General features: G+C 50.8%; 1 protein-coding gene across 1 annotated transcript; it reads right to left on the reverse strand.

Annotated features, from left to right (window-relative positions):
• Positions 1 to 9: 9 nt before the first annotated feature.
• Positions 10 to 12649, reverse strand: LOC131208961 (pneumococcal serine-rich repeat protein). The gene is made up of 6 exons (XM_058201911.1): positions 12184 to 12649; positions 10444 to 10596; positions 2526 to 3158; positions 2333 to 2426; positions 1267 to 1547; positions 10 to 1176 (listed from the first exon to the last, which is right to left on the reverse strand). Exons 2-6 carry the CDS (start codon positions 10537 to 10539, stop codon positions 472 to 474), a joined length of 1809 nt encoding a protein of 602 aa, XP_058057894.1. The 5' UTR covers positions 10540 to 10596; positions 12184 to 12649; the 3' UTR covers positions 10 to 471.
• Positions 12650 to 12891: the final 242 nt, after the last annotated feature.

A 12891-nucleotide genomic window follows, 5' to 3' on the forward strand; every position in this document is an offset into this window, starting at 1 on the left:
ATCCACAGTTTTATTAATTTGCGCAAGTACACCAATTTGAACATCGTTCGTGTCCGCTACACAGCCATGTCTCGATTTCGTTTCGTTTAACGTCTTTGCTGTCTTCACGCGAATGTTTTTACCAGCGTTCAGGTTCGTATTTTTCTCTCTTGATCTCGATTTCGTTAAGGGCCGTTTCGTAGAGGGCCGAGTTTCGTACAGGGCCGCTGGGGGGTTAGTTAGGCGTGGCGCGATAGCATCATTCTTTCGGTTAGCAAATGATTCGTGTATCTTTCTGGTAGGCTGAGGTTTATCGTTCGACGGCACACGAAACGATCGTAGCCCGATCCAGCCGAATACTACAGGAACCCCAGAAGAACGTGTCGCGAAAAAGGGATTATTTGTAAAATTGCGTTAAAAAAAAGCTTCATAAAATAGATGAATAGGAAAACACGGTCCCGTTGGAGTTCCGTTTTTTGTCCGGGAGTGCATTCAGTATCGTCGAAGTGTCGATGCCGCGCCCTTCGGTTTAGGTTTCGGTTTGTTATGCAGCATCGTGGCACACTTCGGAATGTGGCGGTCGGCGGCGGCCTGATTGAAACGACGCGAGCAGTGCGGACACTGGACGTAGTCCGGGTTTTCGGCTGGCGGTGGCGGTGGCAAGTCGGACAGCTTGCCACCCTTTGCTAAATGCGCCTTCAGTTCTTTGGCCGCCCGGATCGTGGCAATGAATTCCTCGTGCTTCTTGCGCCAATTGCTCTGCTTTCCGGCACCGGTTCCCGCCTGTGTTCCGCTTCCATTCAGCTGACTAGACTGCTTCCGGGACGGTCCGGTGGCACCTTTCTTGCCCTTCACCAGCACGTACGATTCCGCGTCGGTGCCCTGGACCCGGTGTTTGGTGACGTCGAACACCTTGCGCTTTTTGGCCTTTGTTTTCTGGCAGATTTGTCGATGCTTTTCGATGCGGTCGTCGGCAAAGTTGCGGCTGCAGATTTCACAGCGTGTCAGGCCGTCCGGTACCAGATCGTCGTTGTTGTGATGTGCGACGGTAGTGGCGTGCATTGCCATGCCGGTCGTTGGTGCGGGGGTCGAAGAAATTCGGCGCAACGAACCGGCCGAACTCGAGGGACTGGGCTGGGAAACACCACGCGACGGACCGTTTGATTTGGAGCCTGGAGCCGCCCGTTGGATGCCGAGCTGTCGAAGAAACCGAGCGGATGTACGAATTTAGCGAGCGGATTTTAAGGTCGAAAATGCGATTTCAGCTACAAGTAAAGCATGACCTACTTTGGCGGATCCATTCACGGAGCGTGGCAACGTCGCGGTCGATGTGATGCTGCCATTAGACGTAATCGACGACGCTTGCTTTTTGAGCGACGAATTTCGTGCTGGTGTTGCAGTCAACGACGCCGCAGATCGGCCCGGTACCGGCTTAAGCTTCAAACTGTTTACGTTCGTTGCCGTTCGTACAGCATTAGAACTGGAAAGGGAATAGTCCCCGCCGATGTTGTTGTTCACGTGATTAACAGCAGCATGAACCGAGTCTCCATCCAGATCAAACGCAATGTCTGCGAAGTGAAAAGTTGTAAGTTTGTGTAGTAAACTTTCCAATGGTTGCTTAGATCAGTCACCATCCCCTTGAACTCTTGGATGTCCCGTTCTCTAACGAACCAAAGTGACGTCTATTCCAACGAAACTGACTGTAACTTAATATATGTGAGTTTTGCTCAAATTTACGGTGTTGTCTGCGTGATCAATTAAATACAAGGACCACAAGCTAATGTGTAGATTTGATTAAGCTATAGCTTATCGCATAAGAGCCCTCTTTAGGCTGACTTTAACCAAATCACAACGAACCATTTCGTTACCCTCAGCAGCATGAACAACAAAACGCAAATGGTATGAGTAGCAGCAACAAGGACCAGCCACAGGACCAAACGGGAACTTCTTCGGCGGTAGTTGCGTGTGCAATCCAACCCCAAGCGTTGGCCGGTGGCGGCAGCAGTAAATAACATAAAACGCCTAACCCCTTTTGCGTGCGCGTGTCTTTAAGTGCAGCCAGAGAAAATGTGCTTTCTCTTCCTGCGGCCGTCAGCAGCAAGAAACAATCGGCTACACTCCTAGCCCACGCTTGCCCACCCTCTCTCTCGCTTCTTTCTACCTTCCACCTGATTTCTGTTTTTGATAATCGATTCATGTGTTCCCTACGCCACGTGTCCACGTTCCCCGGGGCGTTGCCTCGGTCGCTAAATCCCGGCTAGAGTTTAGGGAGGGCGATGGGGGACCCCTGGCGGGGCCGACTGTTCCCCGATTGGTCGTAATTGACCAGCGATCGATTTTGCCGCCGTTTTACCTGGGTGCTTTTCCAGTTCGAGAAAATTATCGTTGTCATCGAAGCCACCGTAGTCGGTCGTGGTCTCCCCAGCGTTACTGGTGCTGCGCGTGCTCTACAAAAGAAGGGAGCGGGTGAATTTTGGGGGTGTACATAAGAACGATGGTGGGACCCGGGGTTCCCAGACCAGCGTGGAACTGCTTCACGATCCTACCTGCTGCTGCTGCATCCCACTAACGACGTCCTGACGAAGGCTATGTGCCCGATTGGATTGCTGCTGCACCAAGCGGTTGCGGCTGGTGGCCGAGATCGGTGGGACACGTGGTTTGTTGTTCATGCCCGTGGCTCCCTTGGTCACGACGCTCCGTCCCAGGTCCCTACACGCGTCACCAACACCGCCGCCCGCGAGGCTGTTGTTGTTACTGCCGCCGCCGCCGCCGCCGCCGCTGGTCGAGTGGTTGCCATTGGTGATGCCCGCCGACGTCGCTGCTCCCGTGGCCACCGTTTTCGTCTGGATCGGTTGCAACGGGTAGCTCTTGTCGATGCCGGCGGCCACACGTCCGTGCCGGCGGTCGTCGAACATCTGGCGTACCTTGCCCGCCCCCAGACTGGACGAGAGTGTGGTCGCGTTGAGGCGATCGGCGAGCTCGACGGCACCGCCGCCGGAAGTCGCGCTGCTGTTGGCCGTCACCGTCGCTGTCGCCGTCGCTACGTTCGTTGTCGTTGAGGTTATGCGACCGTTGGACGAGGAAGCTGCAATCGTCGTCGTCGAGGCCGTCGCTCGCGTTGCAATCTGTTCTATCTTTCGCTGGTCACGTTCTTGCTGCTGACGCTGCTGGAACCGCATCTGCAATCGAGAGAAATGGAAACCGGTACACTAAACATGCAGGATACCCGATGTCCCGGAACACAAATAGTTTCGCCCAGTAATGTGCGTTGTGCGCCTGCCGCTCTGGCCGAGGGGCACTACCTTCTTGACGATATTTTCATATCGATTAGTAAAACTTTCGATGATGTCGCCGTAATCCAGTGCTTTAAACTTCATTGTCCGATTCGTCCTGGTGTGACGCACTAGCGCACTTTACACACTATATATAGCAGCGTGGCCCAAGAAACACGTGAATGGTGTGTTCGTGTCCATGCAAGGCTCATCCACGACTGAGCGACTACCACATCACAACAAACCGTTCAGACCGTTCGGCCGTGTCGAGCCCCGAGGATCCCCGTGGCCGAACACGTCGCCAAGCCTTCCAAGCCAACCGTCGGGGGTTGCTGTTTGGCAGCTCGGTGCTACGTTGCACATTTCGAGAGGCCACGACGAAAAACTGGGGTACATTTATTTATAGCCGACAAACGGACTTTATGCAATAAGGCGCCCGCGGAGTTGCACAGGACACTGGAGGGCTGGCAACGTTTTGGTTGTTGTTGTTTTCTGGTACAGCTGGTAGAGCAGTAAAGTAGATAGAAAATGAAAGCGACGCTTCCGCAGAACCTCGAAGCAGGGCGCACCTCCCTCCCGATTGCCCCGGAACGCTGTTTCGGAACATCGCAACCGCTTCTGCTTCCGCCGGAAGGGGACACGGTTATTTCGAATGAATGAAACAAAACAACAACCGAGTTCCGAGTTGGAGTGCATGGTGGGCTTCGGCCGCGCGATGTTGTCCTTCAGTGGAGGCCACCGGTGGATGGTTTTGGAAACCGATCGATGAGGTGTCTCATTTACACACAAGGTTCTGCCTGGCGGACGAGTCCTCATACCTGGAGGGTGCGCGCTGGCGGTCCTTTAATAGTTTTGATGTCTCGCGCCCTGCTAGTGTTACCTGTAGAGTGGTAGGGTGCATGATTAAATTTACTTTCGTCATGCAAACGCCAGGGGTGATAGATCGGCGTGAGACACTAAACTGTGGCCGACGCCCGAATTACTTAGAAACGCGAAATTGGGGCGCGCTGAGCACCGAAATGGGACAATGTGATGCGTGCTGGGCTAGGAAGAACTAACTAGTCCTCTCTCCCAGACGGTGCTCTTTTTGGGTCACTCGGAATAGAGTTGTCGTCTATGTCGTGGGTTCGAATCCGGATGGCGAGGTCTAGAGTCTAGAGATCTGAGGCCACGTTTCTAATCCAAAGCGGGCCGGATTGCACGGTCGACTTACGTCCAGCGGCCTGAGCGGAGGAACTCGTCCCAGCGCTTCGAGCAAGCTGCGTCCAGTCCAGGAATCATCCAGACTGACGCTTACGACCCCGCGGACAATGGTGCCTCGGGCCAGCAACGGATCGATCGATGGACCGGATGTATTGACACTTCCGTTGTCACTGCTCCCTTCACGATACATACACTTTCACGCTAACGGCAACCGGCACACCCAAAACCAGACTGATGGCCGGTTGTGAAACGCCACACGTTCACGGTCACCGGATCCCCGACGAACCGCGCGTTGCACTTCCGTGGTGGTGGTAGTCGGTGACTACCGAGCCTGGGGCAGGTCGATACGGGTTTTCGCCACTAAAAGCCCCGTCCCCCGCATTATCTACTACGAACACACATACGCTGGCCCGGAACAAAGAACACACCGGGAGCTGGCCGGCGCGACCCACACGGAGCTAGGGGTCAGCGAAAGCGCTGAATATTTAATGACATCCTGGTGGGAAAGTAACGGCAAGAGTGGTGATAAATGTGTGTGGGCGTGTGTGATTTACATATTGATTGTGACGCTCATGTGGGGCGACAAAAAACATTCTTAAAGGCCAGCAGCTTGATGGACGAATAAACATTGCCGAGACAATATTGGCAACTGATGGTTTATTGTCAGAGTCCGGTAACGAAGGGCACACCCGTCCTTCGGCCGACGGGAGGACCGTTCTGCGAGTGGCCTGTACATTGTTCGCGCCTTTCGTAAGTGGAGTCGGTGAAGTAAAAATGCAATATGGAAGCTGCACAATGGCTGTTGAGAGTTTGTTTTTTATGTCCAGTCTCGAGAACTAGAGAGCCCGGGGATCACCGAGTCGGTCTTGATGGAATACTTGCTGTATCGGGTGCAATGTCTATTGTGCCCGAGCTCTCAGTCTTTATTGCACGGGGAATCAAATATCTGAACGAAGGGAATGGCAAGTTACTTGAAAACATTGATTGCTCAACAGTGGGCCACTTGTGAAATGAGATGCGACGTGAGATCGAAGGACGTTATTGTTTTGTTTTCTATAAACCTTGGCAATGCTTAGCGTAACTGCATGTTCGTATACGTATAGTTTCTTTAGTTTAACGTTAACTATATTAACGTATATATAGAGATAAATTGCTCGATAATCAATTTGGGATAAATTTGGACTTGTTTAATTTATTGGATTGAATGTTAAGTGATTAACGGGCCACAGGCGATTGGGGAGTTTGTGAGAATATCCAAGAATTGGAACATTCTTCATTCATTCTAAACATTCTGAAACACTTCAAGCTACAGAAATACGATGTACACTATACCTGTCCCCGATCTACCTTCCTAGGTTAAGCAAGAGACAGTGACATAATTTAAATGCATTATTGTGCATATCTCGAGACTACCGTGCAAATTTGAAAGCATTTCGTCGCTTCCAATTAGAGCTCATAAAACGTATTAAATTTGTTACGGGCGAACCCCTCGCAGGCTGGCCCGTTCCCTGAGTTCTCGTTGGTGTCAGATACGCTTTAATTGCACATCGGAATGATGTGCCTTTCGCACCTTTATTAATTCTGTCAGCACCGGTACGAGCGAACAGGCCGTCGACTGTTCGACGGTGTTTTAAAGCCTTGCTTCCGATCCGAGTGAAAACCGGTTCAAGTCAGTGGTTTTTGGACAAGATTTCCATCCCGGAACAGGAAGGGAGAACGTGGTTTTTGATTGTTCGAGGCCGGTAATTAACGAGATCGTATGCTAGGAGTGTAGAGTTACTCGCCCGCAGACCACAGGGATGGCGAAGGAAGAGCTCAGCACCCATCTTCACAAGCCCCCCCATAAGTGTGGCTCTGGTACTCAGCTGCCAACTTGTCTCTTTCGTATCAGTCACATGTCGTGTTTCTGTAACGTCGTCTAAAGACTCTTACGCTTCGGAAGGAAGCAAGGAAGAGGAAGAGATCAGGAATATAATGTTCAACATCGGCACGAATCATGTTGAATATGGTTCCTTCCGAATGGCGATTTATTGGATTGAAAGGATAACAAGTACGGCGAGTGACAGGTTCTATTTGTCTTTCGAGATAGCCGACCCACACAGAGGACGTGAGGGTTGCGCTTTGTGATGGAGCATCGCTTGAGTCTGAGCATAGTTTTTAATGCTTCATCACGTGCTTCATCCCAAGTGCTAAACAGACAACGGCGAACAACGGTCCGGTTTCCGTAACAGTCTTCCGCGTTGTACTCGCGGCTGCGGGATCAGTGACAGCTTGACTGCTCCGGAAGATAGCAACTCTAATGAGACAGTCAGGCAGGCATCTAAAATCGCCATAATGAGGAAAAGGCAGCATCGGTTGTTTGCCCCAGCGGCATGTTTACCGGCATGTGGCTTGGATTACTCCAGTGATTCGGATTGGGAAACGAATTGGGGGACTTCAGCGGAAGGGGAGACCGATGTTGCTGGTTCTGTTACCTCAAAATGAACCTCCGGCTCGCTGTGGCAGTCGGGAATCTGGAGCCATTCGAACGGCTCCTAACTGGAAACGTGCAGTCGATTTTGCAAAACCATTCAAATGCCCCAGACGGAACACGCTTCAGAAGGTAAACGAATGCATTTGCATAGCCAAGTCTGTGCAGTTCCTTTCTAGGGCCCTCCGCAGGCGTCATCGACACGCTCCGTCAGGAATCGCTTCCATGCGTTTCGCTCGCTATAAATCAACCTTTATAATACCGTCACAGGGTCAGATGGGGTCTCGAGATGCTGTACACGTCTACTCGATGGTGATCGGTTGGGAAGTTCTCGAAATCTATCAATCGTTCACCGCCAAACATTTTCAGTGGAGCATCAAAGTGGAAACAATTCTTTTTTCATTGCCGTACCGCGGCTTCCTTTCGGTCCCCAGCTCATGGCTGCTGGTAGGATTTGTGCTGAGCGGTCCGGTCTGGAAAAAGTGGTCCTCCCTGGAGTCGACCGGTAGAAGGCAAGCGCGCGCCCGGCAAGCCGCTTATCTTACGGGGTTCACTTCGGACAGGAATCTAATAAATTCGTTCGCTTTTGCTAGAATAATCAATTTCACTCTAGACCAATATTGCCGATTGCGAGTTGCGGGTTCACAGAGTTCTTTCCGCCTTTCGGGCGCGAGCATAGTTCCGCGAATGTTTACTTCAGATTGTGCCTGTGTAACATCCCGCGAATCACGGAGCGGGATGTAATTGATATTTTTCTATAAATCAAAATCATGCTACCCGTGGCAAGGCGATGAAATGCAAAGTCCGGCGTGCGGAACGTAGGTCGTTGCAGTCCGTGCGCTTCTGTGGGTTACGTCGTTCCAAAACAGGTCTTTTGCACGCTGCTTGCTAGTGAAGTTGGGGTTGGTTCCTAATGTTTCAACTAGTCCGGTCATGGGATCACAACGAGAGCAAGAGCCAGTTTTCAGCAAACTACACTGGGCGTACCTTTCTCGATCGTGCTGCGTACTGGACTCACAATTCAACTAGTTTTCGGATTTTACGTTTCATAATGAAATAGCGTTTGCTTTCTACCATCGGAAGGACAGCATTTTGGATGGAGTTTTGAGCGAACGAATGACCTCCTGGTCACTTTACGAGCGTCCCGCTCGAATCATCCATTGGTAACCTATAACGCGTTCCCTTCACAGTGTCCAACTTCTGTGACCGGCATTGCGACATCTCGACACCATTGTTTACCATATTTAGGGCTCACCGTTTTATGATCTCCCGGTGGCCTCGCATTTCGCCCTTTTGCCCGATGTTGCCTTTGGCGGAGTGTCGTTGCCTCCGCTCCGTTAATCATTATCAATTACTGCCCCAACTGATGTCGGCACGTTCCGCTTTACGCGTGGACCGATCAAGAGTGCCTTTGGCGGTTAACAATCGACCGGCTGTTGAAGTCAAATGGAGCCCTGTTTTACGGGAGTGCTGTGAAGAGAGATTGATGTCCGATAGCGGGACGTCCTAGAAAGTCGTTAAATTCTTTGCAGTCCAAAGCCAAACTTCTTGGTGGGGAGTTTAATTAAAAACTATAAGTTATGCAAAGCATCGTTATACTACGCAGTGAATTGCCAAGTCTACTTTTGTATGTTTTGAGGAACACGCTTTGCTTACACAGAGATGATATTGATATCAGTTTGGCTAGTTTATTGAGGCCATAATACCACTTCTCTATGATGTCAGGGCATTTAAAAAGTGACCACTGAACATGCCACTGGAGTTTATAACGAAGAAAACTGAAGCTCGTCTGTGTGTATTAATCACGCAGTTCGGCAACTGATTGTGAGATAAAACATTGAAGGTTGTAGTCAACAAAGTAGCTATCCGGATTATCCACCTTACCCATTAAGGGTGTTTTATTTTACGCGTTCCGTATAATCAAATTACTGCAAGAAGACATTGTGTTTCGCGCACTGCGTGGTGCGACAACGATAAGCAGCCACTGAGGGTTGCCACTATTTTATGGAATATAAAACTAGATTCACGATCCAAATAGAATGATTGGCTCGTTCGTGGTATATTGACACAACGCTTTCGAGGAATAAAAGCGTTGCTGATGGACCCACTTAGGAATCATAGAATTTGTCATTGACAGCGCCGTGGTGTTGGGAAGAATTGATGTTATCATTTAAATAGGTGGCATTGGGATTTCCATAGAATTGTACTACTTTGTGACGTTGTAAGACGACATACTGATGATACACCATACGTGGGACAGTGTTTGGGCCCCAAAGTTGTCTTCAACTCTTAAGTGGTAGGTGGTGGTGAGCGAGTGGGAATCAATTCGATGGGAAGCACAATCGAAGCGACTATGCACAACAACACCGCCCAATGAGCAGGTTTAATCAACCGAAACAAACATTAGTGCCGGTGTTTGAAACAAAACTACTCCAAATCGACGGTCGCAGATCATCGGTGGCCGATGATGCGAGACGATTTTCGGACGAATTCATCATCGACTGTGGCGCAATAGATTCGCATTTGAGATGCACAGAAAACACGTGCCGACCAGGGAGTTGCAAAGTGAGCTGCTAAAATAAAAACTGTATTCAAAGTGCAGCCGAATTAGCACAGACTGGGCATAAATGGGCAATAGGTGTTGGGCGAACACCAACCACGGCAACCGGTGGACCGGTGTTCCGGCGCGGGTAAGTCGCACTATAAATCACCGGGTCCGAAATGGCAGGATTGATGAGGCGTTTTGCCACCTTCGTTTGTTAACCCCCTACATCTGGTACCGCTTTTGATGGCTATCGTGAGTCATCATCGCTCACAGCGGACCGCATCCACGGCCGGGAATCGAGAGGGCCAAACCTTGCCGAACGAGCAACCAGTTGAGTCAGCGGCCAAGACACATGGTTTGATCCTACACGCGGTACGTAACCGGAATGGCTCGGAGCAGCGGCTCACGCTGTGGCCGCGTAGGTGGAGCGCGGCTTTATGCGATCGAACAACATTCGTCCATCGCTACCGTCGACGGCCACGATTTGGTGTAGAGCTGTATGAGGTACAACCAAAAGTACTGAGTTTCTTTTATAATCTAAGGTCCATAGAAATGTAGGTAACTAATTTACTAACTGTTATTATTATTACTATTCGGATTTTGGGTTAATTTTTTATCTTTTACTAAGTATGACACTGAAGGTTTCGTGACATGCCAAAATGTTATTATGTTAACCGTAAACCGCATCTCCGATTTATGGAGCTAAAATTATTCGTTCCTTCTAAAAGGAAATCGGATAGAGTGCGATCCGTTAGACGAAATCTGCTACATCGCGTGGGCGTGTATGTGGTCCGCAGTGGCCCCCATTCGCGGTGGATCTGAGATTAACTTTGGAGGACGGTTGTGACCATTCCTGCAACCCCAATTTTACTTTATTGGCTCGCACTCATAAATTGATTGCCTCTCGGGAGCGGTTGGTTTTTGGAGGGATATCGAGAGGACCAACCGCCCTCGGTCTTCGCGGGCGCACTAACCTGCATCTGAGCCAGCCTTGATGATCCGACGGAGGCGGGTACTGCTGCCGTTGCCGCTGATGCTCTCACAGCCGCCGTCGGGCCTTGGTAATCCATATCAGATGCAGGGTGTGTTGTTCCGTTGGCTGTCCTTTCGTTTCCGGGGTTAACTAGCTAGAAATGAAAACCGTACGAGGTGCGTGTTAGTGGCACGTTCATCGCGGAAATGCAAATCAAGCGACGGTAGACGGTAGCAGGCAGCATTCGGGTTTCCTGCTCCAGTCGGAAGTACGCAACAAGAAAGTGCGTCCTTGAGCCCGACGAGCGAACGGGCACGCGCGAGGGGCGGAATCTGGGACACCGAAATTCGGCTACCGGCTGTGCTTGACATCCAAACCTACATTGACGCCCCACAGTAATTAGCCGGCTGTGTACAGTAGTTCTTCCGCCGAAACTCGGCGGATCGCTAGTTACGCACCTTCCCGGCACGGAATGATGCCACGATTAATGGTACGTGAATCATCGCCTAGCTCTGGCAGGCGTCCTGTAGTCGAGTTCCGTCGTTTCGATTCGATTTTATAGGCCGTTTATGGATGTGGAAGCGATCCACAATAGGCAGCACTGGCCGCCAACGCCAACACCCCGTTTTCGGAGGTGTCGCTCCAACTGGAGTGCAGGATCAGTGCCCCATCGAAACAGAAGAAAAAGGTCATTCCGTGGTTCTTTTCGAGATCGCATCGCGATGGTGTCACGAAATTACTTGTTTTTTCTCTCTTTTCACTCGGTGGTGGGTTGCTTGTTTACGGTTCGTTTGCGGTTGAGAATAACGCAACGGAAACGTTGACTTGTCGAGGACGTGGGTATTACAGACCAAAAACGGACCGAGCCGATCAGATACGATAAGTCGATTATGAGCGCCGAACTGGCTGCTTGACTGCCTGGTTGTGTAAGCTTTACAATATTAAAGATATGCAAAACATGTTGACAGTTTCGAAGAACACTGTCGGACACATTCTAAAGAATTGACATTTTTTAGATGATAGTCCTCACTGCCCGTCCGCGTTCCGACCGATATTGCGGAACGGAATGAAACCTGAAACGGGTTGGGCTTCAGCAAACAAAACAGTTCCGGCACGGTATACTTATTGCAGTTACTGTTCCATTAACACTGCAAATTTCAGCACTTCCGGCAAGAGGGCGAGCAGACGGAAGCGACATCGATGACACAGCGGCAAGGACAACGTCGGTGCATGGTGTGGGCGCCCATTGGCGAGGGTCGGCAAGCCTGGTTCGCGGCGCCAGCGATCGGCAAACATGGCACACCCCTAGAGGCCTCCTTTCGTCAGCCCACGGTCGACGATTCCAGCGTTGCCAGTTGTCGTTGTCCCATCAACGCTCCGACGGGCGGAAAGGATAACGGATGAAGGGGGTGAAGAGGTGCAGTCCCCAAACGACACCGGATACCCAGGGTCACGGTTCGCGTCCTGGGACTCCCGAGGCGTTGACCTAACCGACGTTAACAGCTCCCCAACGGTGTGTCCTCTAAAGGGGCTACGCGAGCTTCACTTTAAAACGATCTGGAACCAACTATAGGGATGGCGCCTGGCTGCATTGTTGGGATAATAATTTTGCATAAATTTTTGTTCCAAATCTCTTGAAGCAATTCTTCGTTTGATCATTTAATTTTTTGGATGTACCGTTCCCCGTTTTCCTGTTGCTGAATGTCCCAAACAACCGGCTAGCTGCGATTGTCACAATTACCTTGTTTGGCTGCGGTTGGCAACTTCTCTCGCCGAATGCAATGAGTCAACGGTTTGCCCTTCGAGCGCTGATGACGGAAGACGTGTTTGGTCCAGAAATGCAAAAAGTCGAAAGTGAAGATGCTCGCTGCTGGATGCCGTAGCGGGGTAAACACACCGCTTCTGTCACAAACACTCAAACACTCTCCCGGAACGCACGGTCGGCAAAAGCCATACAAGCCACAAACAAAAAAAACAGCAATGATGAACCGCGGAACGCCGATTAGCTATTTCGGAAATCAGTGGCCAATTACACACTCTGTTGCGGTCTCTCGTAATGCCGGTTCCGATGCAAAACCGCTTAGCATACAAATTGCCACCCGTGTTCGCAGTCGACTCGAGGAATTGGTCACCACGGAAAACAGAAACAATCTTCGAAGATGCAAAGTAAAGAGGCGAACTTACGAAATGGCACCGCGCACGCAACCCGTTCGCAGCTAAACTTCTCCACAGTCGTCGTTGTACTGGGGTTCGAATTAAAGTTGGCGCCTCGCGGAGCGACCGCAAGGCGTTCCACCACCACCGATGCAGTCGCGCACACAGCCTACCGTGTTTTGGTTGCGACGGCGGCTTAGTGTACGTGGTTCGCGGTTCGCTTCGCGTTTGCTGTCTCGGTCGCTCGCGGCCTCGCGCACTTCCGAATGTGCGTGTCCAAACCGGCGGAATGTCG

Source organism: Anopheles bellator, chromosome 2 (assembly GCF_943735745.2).
Source record: "Anopheles bellator chromosome 2, idAnoBellAS_SP24_06.2, whole genome shotgun sequence".
Taxonomy (NCBI): Eukaryota; Metazoa; Arthropoda; class Insecta; order Diptera; family Culicidae; genus Anopheles; species Anopheles bellator.